The 18,635-nt window shown below is 43.1% G+C and overlaps 1 protein-coding gene across 11 annotated transcripts in view; it reads right to left on the bottom strand.

The window, feature by feature from the left end:
- Positions 1-18,635, bottom strand: part of HDX (highly divergent homeobox) — a 52,208-nt gene that overhangs the window by 26,347 nt on the left and 7,226 nt on the right. For 8 of the 11 annotated variants that reach the window (XM_083595928.1, XM_083595924.1, XM_083595926.1 and 5 more), the window contains exons 2-4: positions 16,492-16,638; positions 13,789-14,913; positions 4,515-4,568 (exon numbers count right to left, since the gene is read on the bottom strand). In XM_083595928.1, the coding sequence (XP_083452054.1) occupies positions 4,515-4,568; positions 13,789-14,913; positions 16,492-16,638 (1,326 nt within the window). The remainder of the gene's footprint in view (positions 1-4,514; positions 4,569-13,788; positions 14,914-16,491; positions 16,639-18,635) is intronic. The other 3 variants (XM_083595921.1, XM_083595922.1, XM_083595929.1) reach the window with 2 other exon arrangements.

Below are 18,635 nucleotides of genomic sequence, written 5' to 3'. Positions count from 1 at the left end.
CTCCATTGGTTATTGGCTGCAAAGCCAACTTGCACAATATAAAACAGGGGTGAGGAGCCTATGGCCCTCCATATGTTGCTGGACTACAACTCCCATCATCCCTAACTACTGGACATGTCAGCTGGGGCTGATTGGAATTGGAGTCTACCTAAAGGGTTACAGGTTCCCCAATCTGGATATAAAATGTACTATTAAAAAATGAACTTTGCGGGGGGGCGGCGTTAATCTCTGGTCACTAAACACTAGCCCCAAATAAGAAGCCACCCAAGTGGCTCAGGGCTGGACTTTGGCAAACTTGAGAAGGAAGAAGACTCCAAAACTGGAGGACAGCCAGCAGGGCACCTCGCTAAGCAAAGGGATTTTTTAAGTGACATGGTGATTGTCACTAACCAAGAATTAGGAAGCAGGTGGTTAAAAAAATAAATCCATGTAAACAAGCTTTGACTGAAGATTTCACTTTGCCCTTTAAAGCACCACTGTCTGCTAAATCATTCACATCTTGCCTGGCCTTAAATTCATCAGTCATGTTATACAGATTCTGAAGGACAGGTTGTCAGACGGTTTTCTGGCAAAGAACTTCAATTAATACACTATAAAAAGCAGCCCTTGTGGCTAAGTAGAGGCTGCCTTTCTGTCATGCTCAAGATTACATATGGTTTCTCATGTGTGAAGGTCAACATTTGTTTCTTTTCAACATTGGGTAAGGGATGGCCTGCAAACAGCACTGACTCTGAAGTCAGCACTCAGCACTGAAGGGCTTCCTTTCCCTGTCCCCATACCCTGAATACTAAGCAGCATATAAATATCTGAAATAAATAATAAATACCCCTTCTAACCACCATGCAAAAATATCTCTTATGCCACAGCATGGGCAATGTTGTGCTGAAGGTAACGCTCACAATTCTTTAACCAAAGCTAAAGATTCTTTGGGACGCGGGTGGCACTGTGGGTTAAACCACAGAGCCGAGGACTTGCCAATCAGAAGGTCGGCGGTTCAAATCCCCGCGATGGGGTGAGCTCCCGTTGCTTGGTCCCTGCTCCTGCCAACCTAGCAGTTCGAAAGCACGTCAAAGTGCAAGTAGATAAATAGGTACCGCTCCGGCGGGAAGGTAAACGGCGTTTCCGTGTGCTGCTCTGGTTCGCCAGAAGCGGCTTAGTCATGCTGGCCACATTACCCGGAAGCTGTACGCTGGCTCCCTTGGCCAATAAAGCGAGATGAGCGCCGCAACCCCAGTCGGTCACGACTAGACCTAATGGTCAGGGGTCCCTTTAAAGATTCTTTAACCTAAGTTCACTTGCATCGCAACTAGGAGAAAACAGAGGTATGGGATAAAGAGGTGTTTATCAATGCCTTGAGATACCTATTGGCCTTAAAACTATCCTTTCTTTTAACTATCTGGCATTATATTCTTCAGCTAATTAAGACCATGTTCACTTGAACAGCTAAAATCCCAAAACTGCTTTCATGCCTGTGGCATTCCACCAAGAAAGGAGTTAAGGTGAAGATTCCTGAGCAGTTTTTCCAGAGTAGGCAACCTCACACCTCTCTGGGGTTCCTGCCTCAATTATACAAAGACTGAAACCCCTGGGACAGCATCTAGCACAACTGCAAATACTTAAAGACTGTGCCTGACTACATAAGAAAAGCTTCAATTTTTAGATTCTCTGATCTATAGTAAGGCACCATATCAAAAGCAGGGGTTGGGAACCACTAACCCACAAAGCTTCCTCATCCAGGAACTATTATTGTGCACTTACTCAATTTATTAATCCCTTTACACATAAGCAGTTTACAAAATTTGAAGAGCATGAAGTATAAATTTTAAAAATGCATTAAAACAAAAGTACAGTGGTACCTTGGGTTACATACGCTTCAGGTTACAGACACTTCAGGTTACAGACTCTGCTAACCCAGAAATAGTACCTTGGGTTAAGAACTTAGCTTCTGGATGAGAACAGAAATTGTGCTCTGGCAGCGTGGCGGCAGCAGGAGGCCCTATTAGCTAAAGTGGTGCTTCAGTTAAGAACAGTTTCAGTTTCAGGTTAAGCACGGACCTCCGGAACGAATTAAGTACTTAACCTGAGGTACAACTGCAATAATAACCTATCAAACAAACCAAATACAGTGGAACCTCGGGTTAAGAACTTAATTGTTTGTGGAGGTCCGTTCTTAACCTGCAACTGTTCTTAACCTGAGGTACCACTTTAACTAATGGAGCCTCCCGCTGCCACAGCGCCGCCACCGTGCGATTTCTGTTCTCATCCTGAAGCAAAGTTCTTAACCCAAGGTATTATTTCTGGGTTAGTGGAGCCTGTAACCTGAAGCATCTATAACCCGAAGTACCACTGTATGAGATCCTACACATGCACAGTGGCACATACAAGGGTGCTTCCATGGGATTAGAATTTATTTTCCAGGGCTAGCATACTACACATTCTCCTTCCAAGATTACATTAAGAAGTGGACTGAATCCTCTTGGTAATAGTTGTCTTTAGAGGGGCCTGTAAGTGTCTGTGTATGCTCTACCAGTATGTGAGGGTTTTGCTGAAATTTATTGATTTAACGAAATTAATATACTGTGTATTCAAACTAACAAACTTTGAGAGATTTACATAGATGATTTCAAATGAGAGTCAGGAAAGCAGTAACTTATGGATAAGGCCCTAGATAATAAAATGTAACTCTTTAGAAGCAATAAATTCCAGGATACTAAATACTTGGGTGTTATATCCTGGGGGAAACAAGAGAAGGTTTTCCAGTTCTCCTGCAAACTTCCCAAAATCATTTAGTTGGTCTTTGTTAGAAACAAGATGCTGGAACAGACGAGCTCTTCATCTAATTCAGGAGGATTCTTATGTTCTGAAAAATAGGATTGCACTGCCCCACTCCCACAAAGAGTCAATGGGAAATGGAAAAGAAGGTCAGCTGAAAGAAACATTTTGACAGCACAGATGAGAACAAGGTGGGTCAGTACATGCTCCAACACATTCAACACACACATAATTTAGCTGTACTAGAGGTATTTGCCCCTTTCCTAGCTGTCATTGATATTTGGGGGAATGTGATGCTGAAAGTATCAAGAAGATGAATCTCTATACAGTGTTGAAACAAAATTTAAAAAATCCTTCCAGTAGCACCTTAGAGACCAACTAAGTTTGTTATTGGTATGAGCTTTCATGTGCATGCACACTTCTTCGGCTTTGGGTCAAAATTTATCTGCAGCTCATTTAAGAATGGCATTCAAGATTGTCCTAGGTCACAAAATCAATGGAGCTATTTTGTTGTCCTAGCACAACTGGAGACACTTATAACATACTTTACCCTTTTAGCAAATCTCATTTGAATACAATTTCCTTGTGCAAATAGAGAGATTATATGAAAGTCTAGAAATTGTGTCATTTGTTAAGACTACAGCATCTACAAACAGGTTTAAAATTGCTTTAAAAGCATATTCAATTGCAGAGATTGAGGCTATTCAATGCCACCACAAATTAATAGTTAGATAGTTAACCAACAACACTAAAAGCAGAGTCTGTGCACTGTTGTTTTTCCATGGTAGATTTAGAGTTATTGCTGAACTGAAAGATTTATAGTTCTCTGTCATTGCATTTTCCTTTTGCTATGTGCCAGACAGCCTGGGTTTCATTCTCTCTAAATTAATTAAATGAGACAGAAAAGGAGAAGGCAAAACTATTTAGAGGCACACAGAATGTAAGAGGAGAGCTTTCAATAGTTAGTTGAAATGGACTATAAATTCTAAATATGAAGGTTTTACTTTGAGAGCCATCCATTAGAGACGTCTTTGTTACTCTTGCCATTAGCAATGCTCATCTCCTTTTAAGTCTTATTCTGCATTTCCAAAGGGCTATGCCATGCTATTTTTCACTCCACTGAGCTTTCCCAGTTGATTTTAGTGACACCAATCCATCACTAGAATTATTTGACAACTGGAAATACATTGCAGTCCATCTTACAAAAGGAGGATTCCTAACAGCAGGTTTAATTTTGAAGTTTTATTGCTTTTGCCATTATTTAAGCCAACAGTGAGAAATCCGTGTTGATACTGCTAGCTATTAATAAAATATAGGAAACATTACTGTCAATGGGGAGACTTTTAGGATCTCCATGAATGCAGATGATAATCTTCACCCTTTCTCATTCACTACTGTCAGTGTTGACAGAGATGCTTCGAGCATTTTACAAGGTTGCAAGTTAAGTGTAACATAAATCAGAATTACTATCAATGGCAAAGGCAATGTGAATATGCAAAGTTACTTGGAAAGACAGTGCATACTTCTGACTGTGGGTTACACATATCTAACAATGTCATCTCTGCACTTTGACAAGAGATGCTGAGGAAGCAGGAAGGGGGCTCTAGGTGGGGAGGAAAGATTTCGTTTCAAGACAAACTTTATTTAAAACCCTACTCGTATTAGTTTAAAAGTTCTAAGCTTAAAATACCTAATCTAAGTCTGCACTTTGTTCACTTACTGCTTAAGTGAGAAGTACTTACAGCTCTTTTTCGTGAACTCCCCATAGTCCAAGGTGCAGGAAGATTTCCTGAAATCTGAGGAAAGAAAAAGAATATTCTTCAAAATGGATTTGGGAAGATACACAATTGTTGTCTCAGACCAGGGAAACTGTACCTGGTCAGTGGACTGCATCTGGAACTGGTCCACACCCGCCCCCCTCCCAGCCAGTCACCTGGAGTCAAGTGATTCAACTTTAAAGGGTGAATCATCATCTTCCTTTCTAGTCATGGATTTGCAATTGGTGCTAAATTTAAAAGGCGCCAAATACAAGCCCCACATGCAGAGGAACAACTGGGAGCAAATTCTAAAGCTGTGGCTCTACCCACTCTCCCCCAGACATTATAAGATGTCAAGTGTGGGAGCAGGTGGGCCTCAGGAGTCAGAGATTTTTCCATCTCCGATACTGAGCTTGGCTCTTGTGTTGTCTTGACTATCTTATGTTGCCAGCAGTGTCTTGAAGTCCATCCTGGTGATATTAAGCCCAAACAAACCAACTACTCTCACATTAATCTGGGTGCCATCGTCCTTAAGTCCATGTTCCCCTACAATGAGTCCAAATGTCATCTGTAGTCTGAATCACCCAGCTAGGCACCTGAATGAGAATCTCTGTTTCAGCTGACCTGGAGAAGGCTATCCAATAAAATCTTCACACTTAGATTGGAAACAAGATCCTCAGATGGAGGTTGTTCATAATATGCAACCTTGGTTGTTTCTCAAACAGATAAAAGTCCACTTCACATGTGTAGTTCTTCCAGAACTCTGTTCCCAGACCTGGTGTGCAGTGATAATTTATGCCATCGTCCTTTGTCCATTCACATTCCCTCCTTTGAAAACATTCCTTCCGTTGTTCAAGGCCTTACAGAGCTATAAATAACGCCCCGACAAGATGCCTGCTCCGCCATTAAAACTCTGGGGATTATTTTCCTCAGCCCGCCAGTTAAAGAATAAAGTCACATATATAAAGTCCTGTCAGATGTAATTGCCAGTCCTTTGTCTTGCCAAATTACTCTCTCCTCCACTCCTGGTTCAGTCCAAAGCTAATTTAAATAGGGTCCATTACCTTGGTCAGGAACATGGGACGCGGGTGGCGCTGTAGGTTAAACCACAGAGCCTAGTATTTGCCGATCAGAAGGTCGGCGGTTCGAATCCCCGCAACGGGGTGAGCTCCCATTGTTCGGTCCCTGCTCCTGCCAACCTAGCAGTTCGAAAGCACGTCAATGTGCAAGTAGATAAATAGGTACCGCTCCGGCGGGAAGGCAAACGGCGTTTCCGTGCGCTGCTCTGGTTCGCCAGAAGTAGCTTAGTCATGCTGGCCACATGACCCGGAAGCTGTATGCCGGCTCCCTCGGCCAATAAACGAGATGAGTGCCGCAACCCGAGCCAGCCACGACTGGACCTAATGGTCAGGGGTCCCTTTACCTTTACCTTGGTCAGGAGGGGAGGGTATAGAAAAACATTGTAAAAACCCTTTGTTGAGCATAAATCAGTGCCCCCTTTCTTTTCCTCAGTATCAGACAAAATAATATCATAACAACTACACACGATTCTTTCGTTCTGCAGGGGAGTGCCCCTTAAGTAAAGCCAATATTCCAAATTCTTGAACTGATCACAGATCATGCCAAAGATGGAGGTTCGTCCATGGCAGGGACACACTTCCCAGGTTGCACCCGTTCTGCCTTTCAAGCTGGCAGATACAGGCTTAAGCGACACCGCGGGAAACCGTGCACTCCCCAGAATCTCCTGAGGAGCTTTGCCAGGAATTTTTCCTCATAAATTATTGCTTTTCCCTGCTCGGACAGCTACACTGCCCTGGAGGGCAGAAGAGCTCGATCACCATGACCATGACATCAGGCCGGAAACCCACTGGCTGTTTTACTGTTGATCTGATCTGGCAGGATCTGTCTTATCAACCTAAGCAGCTGTGAAGTTAAATACTCATCAAAAGTGAACAATTATTCCTTTTTAGGAAGCTGGGCACATAATTTGCCAGGCCTACTATTAAAGACACTCTGCAACAGACAGATGTGGACAGGTGTCTGGTAAAGTTATTTTATAGCCTAGTAGCTTGTACACGGTTGGGCACAAGCCTCGGCCCGGTATACCTGAAGGAGCATCTCCACCCACATCATTCAGCCCAGACAAAGAGGTCCAGCTCCGAGGGCCTTCTGGTGGTTCCTCGCTGCGAGAAGCGAGGTTACAGGGAACCAGGTAGAGAGCCTTCTCGGTGGTGGCACCCACCCTGTGGAACGCCCTTCCATCAGATGTCAAAGAAATAAACAACTATCTGACTTTTAGAAGACATCTGAAGGCAACCCTGTTTAGGAAAGTTTTTAATGACTGGTGTTTTAATGTATTTTTAATCTTTAGTTGGAAGCTGCCCAGAGTGGCTGGGGAAACCCAGCCAGATGGGCAGGATATAAATAATTTATTATCATCACCATCATCATTATCACCAAGAGAGTCTACTGTGGCTTGTCCCATTCCTAGCACAGCAAACAGTTTGGAAGCTTCCAAGCCAAGGCTACTTTGACGTGACACGGCTGTAGCCCTGCACACTACCAGTGTTTTCTATGCATGCTACGCTATAGGAACAAGGTTTGCTTCTGAAAGTGAATGACTATTTTTCAAGTGTACTCTATTAAAAAAATACTAATAGAATTTCTATTAAGAACACACTATTTTAAAGTATTTTAAAATATCAAAAGTACTACATCAAGACAAACATTTCATCCCAAAGGAAAAGTACATTTCAATATCTAGAAGTATCACATTGCTGAACATAATGCAATACTATTTCTGCTGGCAAAAATTTGCATGCAGTGAAAGCCATTAGCAATTTGTTCCTCTATAATCAGATTTTGTTACATTGAAATTGCCAAGATAAAATGAGCTCTGTCCCCAGTCAATGGCTTTTCATAATCAAGCAAAAGATCACAATTGTTCTGGTTTTCAAACTGGAAAAATAACCCGTAATTAGCCTATCAACCTTTTCCATGAAACATACCCCACAGGTTTTTATTCTTTTATTACCCAAAGAAATCTAAACTCTACTGTGAAATGCAAATTAACAAGCAGGATTTGGAATGGCAGGAGATAACCACAACACTCACCTGTATCATCTAAATAGAAAGCATTTTTGCTTAGTGATTTTTTAAAACAAACAAAATAAAACCAAAAACATTAAGACAGTTGTTTCTGTAACTGATAAATGCTAGTCCAAAAGCCCACAATCTATGTTCTTCAAATATGAGATCTAAGTCGGGGGTGGGGCTGCTTCCCCACATTTTGTGATCTCACAGAAAACCCACCCAAAGGTGGTTTTTAGCCCCATAAGAAAACTTCCACTGATTTCTCAATGCAAGCTTTGTAAGGAATGGAAATTTGATACAAACTTAGTGCACAAGGAAAGAATCCATTCACCATGGTCCTGGATCCAGATTGGGGGCCCTTCCCAAACAGAAACATTGCACATTAAAGGCTTGCAAATATTGAACACAATCTCCAAGTTAAAAAAATCAGAAACTAGCTTTTTTCATAGTACAAACACTATGGATAAATCAACCTCGAAAACGTGTTTACTAGAATAGAGTTTTGGTCACTCAATGGATGGGGAAAGTGTTCTGATGAGGGGAGGGGGAGAATACTATGCCACTAAAATTTGACTGGTTTGAAGGACAAGCCACCTAGAACATAAATAGGCCTATTTTACTACTGACTGAGGGACACTGCTGACCAGAGAGAGGGAGACAGAGGGAGAGAGACAAAGAAGAGGAAGACAGAGACTGAGGAAGAGAAGCTGAGGGATAAGGCTGGAATAGGCAGCTGAAGGAGAAGCAGAAGCAGAAGATGGGCAAGACGCTATTGAGCATAAAGGAAAGCTTAGTACACAGCCTGCCCCCCAAAAAACTGAATCACTGGATTAAGCCAAATATTGGCAGTGAGGCCATGTAAAGGCATTAAAGCAGTGAGGAGAATCCCTTCAGGAGCTTCTGAGTTGGACCAAAGTGAGAACTACCTGCAAGCCTCACTCAAAGAAAACCAGCTGAAGTCTACAGCACCTGGTGGTGCAACTGACTATGGGAAAGGGACTAAGTGTTATTGGCTATCAAGTTAAATAAGGTTAGGAATAAAGTTTTATCAGCCAGGCTTATGTAAACCTCTGTAAATGTCATTGAAAGATACCCTATGACAGCAAATAGAAGTAGGTCTTAAAGACACAGTAGCAACTTGGAAGAACTGTATAGTATTTATTTCATATTTATACTTTATAATTAATAATTACTTTTATTTAATTCTAAAAGTGTCTCTAGCTAGTTTTGTACCATACCTAAATTACCGCCATTACCAGAATATACCGTATTTTTCGCTCTATAGGACGCACCGGACGATAAGACACAACTAGTCTGGGGGGGAGGAAACAAGAAGAAAAAAATTCTGAACCCCAGAAGCCAGAACAGCAAGAGGGATCTGGCTTCTGGGATAGCCTCTTGCTGTTCTGGCTTCGGGGACAGCCTTTGAAGCCTCCGCAGAGCAGCGGGGTGCTTTCATCCCGCTGCCCTGCGGAGGCTTTGCGCAACTAAGCCAAAAGCTAGAACAGCGAGACGGAGCACTGCGTAGTGCTCCGTCTCCCTGTTCTGGCTTTGGGCTTAGCCGTGCAGCCTGCATTTGCTCCATAAGACGCACACACATTTTCCCTTACTTTTTAGAAGGGAAAAGGTGCGTCTTATAGAGCGAAAAATACGGTAGTTAAAAGCGTTGGTAACTATGTAGTATAGATATCTGGCAGCAGAATTTAAAAGGTGAATCAGTAGCAGAATAAAAAGTGACTATCCGCCCATAATATGAGGTGAGTATCTCCACATCCACTCCAAATATAGTGCAATAGGATGGGAAACGTATGTTTTAAAAGCCAACTTTTTCAGAGCCAAATCCATGTACAATTTCCTCTCCACATTAATAAAGAAATTCGGAAACAATATTTTTTGAACTGCTAATCTAGCCATAGAATTTCACTCTTTCACTATAAAAGGGTCATTTTACCATTCACTACTAAATAAAATAAATAATAATAATAATAATTTATTTATACCCTGCCCATCTGGCTGCATTTCCCCAGCCACTCTGGCTCCCAACATAATATTAAAAACATGATAAAACATCAAACATAAAAAACTTCCCTAAACGGGGTTGCCTTCAGATGTCTTCTAACAGTCTGATACAGTAGTTGTTTATTTCTCCGATATATGATGGGAGGGCATTTCACAGGGCGGGCACCACTACCGAGAAGGCCCTGTGCCTGGTTTCCTGTGACCTTACTTCTCACAGTGAGAGAACCACCAGAAGGCCCTTGGAGCTGGACCTCAGTGTCTGGGCTGAACGATGGGGGTGGGGACGCTCCTTTAGGTATACTGGGCTGAGGCCATTTAGGGCTTTAAAGCACTAACACTTTGAATTTGGCTCGGAAATGTACTGGGAGCCAATGTAGGTTTTTCAGGACCCGAGTTGTATGGTCTCGGCAGCCACTAGTCTAGCTGCCACATTCTGGATTAATTGTAGTTTCCGAGTCACCTTCAAGGGTAGCCCCATGTAGAGCACATTGCAGTAGTCTAAGCAGGAGATAACTAGAGCATGTACCACTCTGGTGAGACAGTGTGCGGGCAGGTAGGGTCTCAGCCTGTGTACAAGATGGAGCTGGTAGACAGCTGCCCTGGACACAGAACTGACCTGTGCCTCCATGGACAGCTGTGAGTCCAAGATGACTTCCAGACTGTGTACCTGGTCTTTCAGGGGCAGTTATCCCATTCACGACCAGGGAGTCCTCCACACCTGCCTGCCTCTTGTCCCCCCAAAACAGTACTTCTGTCTTGTCAGGATTCTGCCTCAATCTGTTAGCTGCCATCCATCCTCCAACCGCCTCCAGGTACTCACACAGGACCTTCACCGCCTTCACTGGTTCTGATTTGAAAGAGGTAGAGCTGGGTACCACCCGCATACTGCTGAACACCCAGCCCAAACCCCCTGATGATCTCTCACAGCGGCTTCATATAGATGTTAAAAAGCATGAGGGAGAGGACGGAATCCTGAAGCACCCCACAAGTGAGAGCCCAGGGGTCTGAACATTCATCCCCCAACACCACTTTCTGGACACGGCCCAGGAAGGAGGAGCAGTACCACTGTGTAACAGTGCCCCCAGCTGCCAGTCCCACTAGACGTTCAGAAGGATGTCATGATTGATGGTATCAAAAGCCGCTGAGAGATCCAACAGACCCAGGAAACAGCTTTCACCTTTGTCCCTAGCCTACCGGAGATCATCTACCAGTGCGACCAAGGCAGTTTCAGTTTCATGAGGTGGCCTGAATCCTGGCTGTAAAGGATCCAAATGGTCTGCATCCTCCAGGCATGCCTGGAGCTGTTCAGCAACCACCCGCTCAATCACTTTGCTGAAGAATAGAAGATTTGAGACTGGGTGATAGTTGGCCATATTGGCTGGGTCCAAAGATGTTTTAATAACCAATTCTTTCAGCAGGTCTGGGAAGGCTCCCTCACAGAGGGAAGCATTCACCACCCCACAGAGACCATTGCCCAGCCCTTCCCAGCTTGCTTTTATGAGCCAGGATGGGCAAGGATCAAGGAGACAGGTGGTCGGTTTCACCTGTCCAAGCAGCCTGTCCACATCCATGGAGGTAACAGATTGGAATTGATCCCATGCAACTTGACTAGACAGGACTCTAGCACTCTCCTGCCCTGGCCCTGCTCCCAAGGTGGATTCTACCTCTTTCCGAATCTGAGCGACTTTATCTGCAAAAAAAAATTTGCAGGAGATCTTGGGGTCCTTACCAGGCCCCGATGGCAAAGGTGGTTCTGTTGAATTGTGAACCACCTGAAAAGAGTCTCTGCTGCTGTTTTCTGCAGATGCAATAGAGGCGGTGAAGAAGATCCTCTTTGCTGTCGCAATTACCACTTGGTAGGCTCAACACTAAGCTCTAACCTGTGTCCGGTCCGATTCACAATGAGTTTTCTGCCACTGGCTCTCTAGCTGTTTCAGCAATTATTTCATCGCCCTCTGCTCTGGGGAAAACCACAGGGCTGTCTGAGCTCAATGCAATCGGTGAGGGCACTTCAGAGCCAGACAGTCAATAGCCCTGGTTAACTCCACATTGCAGCGGGCCACCAGGGCATCAGTTGAAAGGCCATCAACAGTATTCCTGAAGGAGCATCTCCACCCCCATCGCTAACCTGGGTTGCCCGGTGGACAAGCAGTGGCAAGGACAGGCCCATCTGCTTCATCCAACCAAGTCTCTGTTACACATGCCAGATCAAGTCCTCCATCCACAATCAAGTCATGGATGACAGCCGTCCTGTGAATCATTGACTTGGCATTGCAAGCAGCACCTTAAGATCATGTGACAAGACAAGACACACCCTTGTCAATTTCAGTATCCTTCCGGTCAAGACCAGACCCGGGGGCAGGGATCGTCTTCAACCAACTACTAAACATGCCTCCTCAGTAATGACATGGTCTGGTCTTAGCATAACTCCTCCTCCTCCTGAGATCGGTCACTGAGATCAGTTGTCCCAGTACACACACCCCCATGGAATCCCAGCCATTCTGTTAGCTGGGGCTCACTCCCAAACAGCCCTGACCCTCTGCCGTTCTAAACAAAATACAAACTATACAATCAAACGGTAGAAACCAATACTACATTTATACTAAAATTAAACTAATCCCCAGCCCCAACTAAACCTTTATCCCACCCCAACAGAGCAAAAACCCCACAAAACCCAACATTTAAAACGCCACAGATTAAAAACTATTTTAAAACTATTTTAAAACATTTAAAAGCATTTTCAGCAGCAGCTGAAATCTGATTAAGCCACATTCACAGTAAAAAGCACAAAGTTTCACAATCTTTGGTTTAGTATTTGTAGTAAAACTACACACTAGAGCATGGGTAGACAAATTAAGGCCTGGGGGCCGGATTCGGCCCAATCGCTTTCTATATCTGGCCCGTGGACAGTCCAGGAATCAGCGTGTCTTTACATGAGTAGAATGTGTCCTTTTATTTAAAATGCATCTCTGGGTTATTTGTGAGGAATAGGAACTCGTTCATTTCCCCCCAAAAAAATACAGTCCAGCCCCCCACAAGGTCTGAGGGATAGTGGACTGGCCCCCTGCTGAAAGTTTGCTGACCCATGCACTAGAGCAAAAACATCATCAGTCAAACCTTTCATACACTGAAAAAATCTTCCATGAATTTAGCAGCCACTCTGAGGTTAAAAAAGCTGTCACTCTCAGGATGGCAGATAATTTGGATAGCAATTTAGCCATCAGGTTAACGTAACTGGTCACAAATCCTGGGCAGGTCTAACCAGAACCTCTCTAGGCCTGGTACCAGCATCCTTGTGGCTTAGGCAACTGCAGCAAGTGCCAACGCAGGAAAACTAAGACTGTCATGTTTCACTGCCTCTGTAAATATGAGCAGGGTTAGAAATTGAGATATGAAAGCCTAGGTTATGGGTGCAACAACAGAATGTCTAGGCAATCTTTTTAATAACAAGAATACAAAGCTGAAAATGAATAAACTGCAGCTAAAACATTATGTTCATTTTTCACATGGTCTAGTCCTTTCCCTGCCCACCCCCCTAATATTCTTCAGAGAGTAGCTGGAAGTGGGGAGGCAGAAAAAGCTCCTCCTTTTGTTCCACTCTGAAGTCTGAAATCTTCAGCACAGTACTGCACCCAGAGCTCAGAAACTGCTTGTGCTAATGAAATTCACAAAATGCACATAGAACAATGGGAGTTTTGAACACTGAATGAGTGAAAAGTCCAGGCATGATACCTCTTTCAAGGCAAATGAAGAGAGCAGGAATGGTGAGACAGACTCAGCAAAGGCACACTGGAGTTACCTTTACTATTCATGGATAGAGGCTTTAGGCCAAAGTAGCAATGAAAAGGAAACAAAAGGCAGATGCGATTCGCACATGCAGGAGAACATTATGGCCGTCACACCTATGGCTCCACTATACAGCAAGACTCTGCAGCTTCATGTATTGGTGCAGAGGATAAGGTGTCCAAAATCATGGAATAGAATGCATAATGATTCAAGGTGTTTTCTTGGCAAGAAATGCATAAAAGCAGCTGCAATTCACTGCACAGAAGTTAACTTGCTGGAACTCCCGGTTTACAACAACATCAACAAAACAGAAGACGATGTCAAAGCACAAGCATTAAAACGTAGGAGGAACTCCAATTACCTGGTAATTATTTTGGTTTTGAGACAGCCTTCGTTGATTGGAAGCTGCAGAATGAGAAGACAGATTACCTCTTGATGGATAAGAACTGCTATATAGTGTGCTGGACATAGTATGCAAGGAGGTACGTGGAGGCAAGTGGTAGTCTCTGTTATGATACGGGGTACTGTTGTGCAAGTCCCTGGAATTAACCAAGTGTGAACTGCAGCCAACACTTCTGCCTGACCCTGGTAGGCCTGTGCCTGGGTTCTCCACCATGAGGGATGTGCCCCTTAGTCGGGGGTTATTCTGTATCTGGGCACCCATTGATGCCAATTCTTCCTCTCTAGCATACTCATCGTCGACATCCCCCGTTTCCATGGCAATGGACAAATAACTGCCATCTGCAGAAGAAGAGGACGATGGCTTCTGAGTATTTCCTCCCAGGATTCTCTGAGGTTGATCGGTAACAGCCAAGGAAAAAACCTCCCGAATTTCCACATTGTGCGTGCTGCAGGAAGGATCTCTAATGCTGGCCCTTTGCCCAGATGGCACATGTGAGGCTAGGATCGGATGCTCCGGTTTCGGTAACCTTTGACATCCCATCTGTTCCACTTTGCTTGGTCTGTGGCACAACATGGGCTTCTGAGGTAAAACCAACTCTGCAGTCTGAACCGAAGAACCACCATAGCTTTTCTTAGCATGGTCATAAATAGAATTTGCTGAATTTAACACACTTGTTTGCCTTGACAGGATAATAGTCTTTTCTCCCAGGAACAGAGAAGCATTTTTACAGTGGGGGGCTTGCTGCGCCACTGCAATCTGCTGCCGCTGAAACTCAGGTTCACTTTTTGTTTGTGGCCTTGGAAGAGAATTTTTATGCAGATCACTCACCGATGCACTGGACTGCTTAGTGGACACCAGCCTGTGAGAAGATCTGGCTGGGGTGTATACACCGGTTACCATGACATCGTTGTTGGAGGACGTCCAAGATGCCTGTTGGGTTTGGGGGGAAGCAAGGTTGGCTAGGCTTCGGACATTCGTTACTGTAGGTATGTTCAACGTGCTGGCAACAGTCCCCGATGGGGTGCCTCCAGAATCCACAACATTCTTGCTGCTCATCTTCCTTCTTTTGTTGCCAACCCAGGTCTGCAAACACAAAAGGGTTCGTCAGCAAAGGATCCAACTCAAATTCATTTCATTCAGTCCAGAGTATCACAGTACAAAGACTAAAAAAGTGAATGAATGAGACACATGAGTGACTTCTACCTTTACTATTAACTACCACTTGCAATTTTCCAGCTGTTGCTTATATACCACATGCCCTTGCCCATAAACAAGCCACCAGAGTGCAAGATTCGTCTCCCCCCCACCCAGGCCCTTTCCACCATAACTTTCTGTCTCTTTATCTTTTCCTTCTCCAAGGAGGAGGAAGGATCAATACTGAACTCTAATATTTCTGGACACTGAGCAGTAAACCTTTGAACTGTCCTATGTGACTGTACCTTTAATAGCAGCTTGATGCGCACACATCACCACATCCTAATGTTTACAACCATGCTGCAAAGATCTCCATCTACCCATTTCTGAAGATCGAACTTTTGCTATTGAACAGTTGGGGCGTGAAGAACATGCTGGTCCTGCTATCAGAGTATATTCTATCATTTCTTCAGCATAATAGATACATAATAGTTCCAAGCAAGGCCCCTGAACAACGCACTGCAATGTACATGGCTGAAAAAAATATTCCAAGGCAGCTAGTACTTTCCTGGTACTGTCATCACCTAGAACTACAAGGACTTAGCATTTACCCCACCACTCATAAGAACAAGTGAGGTCAACTCAAAATAAATTCTTAAAGAAGATTATCCCAAATTGTAAGAGCAACAACACATATACCAGGAATTTCCTAATATCCAAATCAGATCAAGAATTTCATAAAATGGTTAAAATGTCCCCAGCGTCTTCCTCATCAGTTGAGAAGGGGGGGGGGGTGTCTTACCATAGAATGAACTTAATTGCCCACCCACTCCTGTTTTAGCAGAAACTAAACCACAACATTTTACTAATGTAGTGCAAACTAATGCAATTAAACTACTGTTTCAGATTCATTTCACACTGTTTCAGAGCCTTTGTTTCTTTTATTTACTGCATTTATATACCATCTTTCTACCAAGGCACCCATTAGGAGGAGGCAAAGCCACCAAGCATACACTCAACAGGGAACTGTAGCCAATAATGATCTACTGACAAGCATAGCTGTATGATACAGGTGCTTACAAAGGCATATTTGTTACACTTAATTTGTAGGCATAAATCTACAAAGCATCAATGTAACTGCACCCCAATGTAATGTGTGAAGTGTCCCTTACATACTTCACACAATCTTGTTTGAAATAATAATAATCAAACATCCAAGTTAAAAAGATGAAAGAAAATTTGCAAACATCTACAAAAGCCAGAATTTCAACAAAAGCCCTAACTTCAGATGCTAAAGAGACTTAAGTTGTTTGGACAAGATGAAAGCACTTCATAGCACTATCTCAAACAACAGGCAAGACTATAACGAGCTGTCATGGGGGGGGGGGGGACAAAGCACAAGTTATATTGGGGAAAGGAGCTTTTTGGTTTCTTAACAGCTCCATGTCCCCTGCAGATAAAGAAGCAAAACAAGTGTATTTGATAAACTGTTATGCAAATTTTAGCATGGAAGACCTGAGTACTTACCCTGACTACACTGAAGTCCAGCTTAGTTTCTTGTGCACACTGTAATATGAGCTGAAAGCAATTTTTACTCTGATTTGTCATTCCATTTTCATAATAACGCTGCAAGATCCTTTGTTGTTCTGCAGTAAATACAGAACGCAGATTCATCTAAAAATAAAAGAAGATACTATGAAAATTGGAATAATTTAAGACTTGCAGATTATTATTATTTTTTAAAGCAGGTGCTCACTTATCCAAGCAAATAGAAAACTACAGTGGACTGAGCTCTATTATATTCTGGTTTATCTGCTATCAGTTTTCTTAATCATACAAAAATATTAATACATACAAGAATCAGAGAACTGCCACATTTTTAAAATAACTAGGAGGGTTGTTGATAGAATCATGTTTGTAGGCATTCAGGAATGGATTCTGTCTCTCAGCCACATTCAAGAATGTCCAAGAAGTGGGACACCAAACAAGGCTATGAAGCTGAGGCGGTCTTGGTTCTTAATAGCTTCCACTGAGTTCTATTGGAAAAAAGAAATTGCTTACAATCTGGGGCATACTTGATTGCACAGACTGGGAACAGGGGGGAGATTTGTTCCATCTTGCAGACACTGCAGCAAGGGATCTCTGTAATATACTTCAATTAAAGAGCCACAGCTTATCTGATATGATATAGCTGGCTTGCTATCACTGAACTTGTAAGTATATGAGAATGTACAAAGCCACATTATGCTACACCAGGAACAACTCTGGACAGCAGTGGCCCTAGGGTGCTTTTCTAGATCTACCTGGAGATGCCAAGGATTGAACCTGGGACATTTTGCATGAAGAGCAGGTGCTTTATCACTGAGCTACAGTCCTTCTATACACATCTATGTATGTGGAAGGGCAAAAAATGTTGCCCTCAGAGCCCAGGACCAGAAGCATAAGGACCCTTTCTCAAATGTTTCAGCCTTCTCTTCAGTCACATGGACTTGCCTAGTTATAAAGTAGCACTGTGGAGGTATCTTGATTTCCCTTTCCAACACCTGAAAGTGACTAAAAACTTGCCATTTCTGAAGCCGAGCAGTTCTGGTTCTGCACAGTATCTGGATGGGTGACTGCTTGGGAATCCCACATAAATCTAACAAAGTGCAGGAAAAACTACAAGAGGTTCCCCAGAAACTATTATTTTTGTGCAAATTTAAGCAAACATCGAAAAAGCTAAACCCAAAGTTTCTACTAAAGTGGTGCATATATTACAAAGCCTGTACAGTCATACCTCATGTTACGTCCACTTCATGTTACTTTCTTTCAGGTTACGTCCCGCGGCAACCTGGAAGTACCAGAAAAGGTTACTTCCAGGTTTCGCCACTCGCACATGCACAGAAGCGCAAAATGACGTCATGAGCATGTGCAGAAGTGGCGAATCGCAACTCGTGCGTGCGCAGAAGCGCCACTGCGGGTTGCACTCTTTTCATGTTGCAAACGGGCCTCCGGAACGGATCCCATTCGCAACCAGAGGTACCACTGTATAACAACTTACAGCACAAGTAGAACTGATATACAGATCACATTTTATGGTCATATAAATGCAAGAATGAGTTAACCAAACAGTAAAAATAATGGCTCTGAAAAAGCATGGAGCATATTAAGGTTGTTGAAATTAATGTATATCATCCAGCTCAAGAAAAGCAGATTAAGTCATGTGAAGTTCCTGCAGGAAGAGTCTGCTCTGGGCCCTGTATAGAGTGTCTAAAATGGATACTCAAATGGAAAGAGTATCTTGTATGAAAGATGTATACCTGAGTTTCTAACTGCTTCTTGCTGTACTTCTACACCTCTAATTTTAGAGAAAATATGCTAATTAAAAAATTATCTATACTGTAAAGTAACAGTATGTTAAAGGTAAGTAAAAAATTACCAGTTTTAGACTCCTAATTAATAGCAGTTGCCAGGACATTGCTCCGTTCACCTCTACATAGTTCCATTCCCATTTCAGACATTGTGATATATTGATATATAAGAATATTTAGCTAAAAACGAAATATTGCCCAAACCTTCTGCTCCATGGATGGAACATTTACTTTAACAACCACATCTGCTCTACTAGTGCTAATCTATTCAAACATAGAAAAGTATATGAAGGCTACTATGTGTCAGGAAATAAGATTGCT

Source organism: Podarcis filfolensis (assembly GCF_964270895.1).
Source record: "Podarcis filfolensis genome assembly, chromosome: Z".
Taxonomy (NCBI): domain Eukaryota; kingdom Metazoa; phylum Chordata; class Lepidosauria; order Squamata; family Lacertidae; genus Podarcis; species Podarcis filfolensis.
The sequence above is the reverse complement of the archived record's forward strand: the minus strand, read 5'-3'. Positions and strand labels throughout refer to the sequence as shown.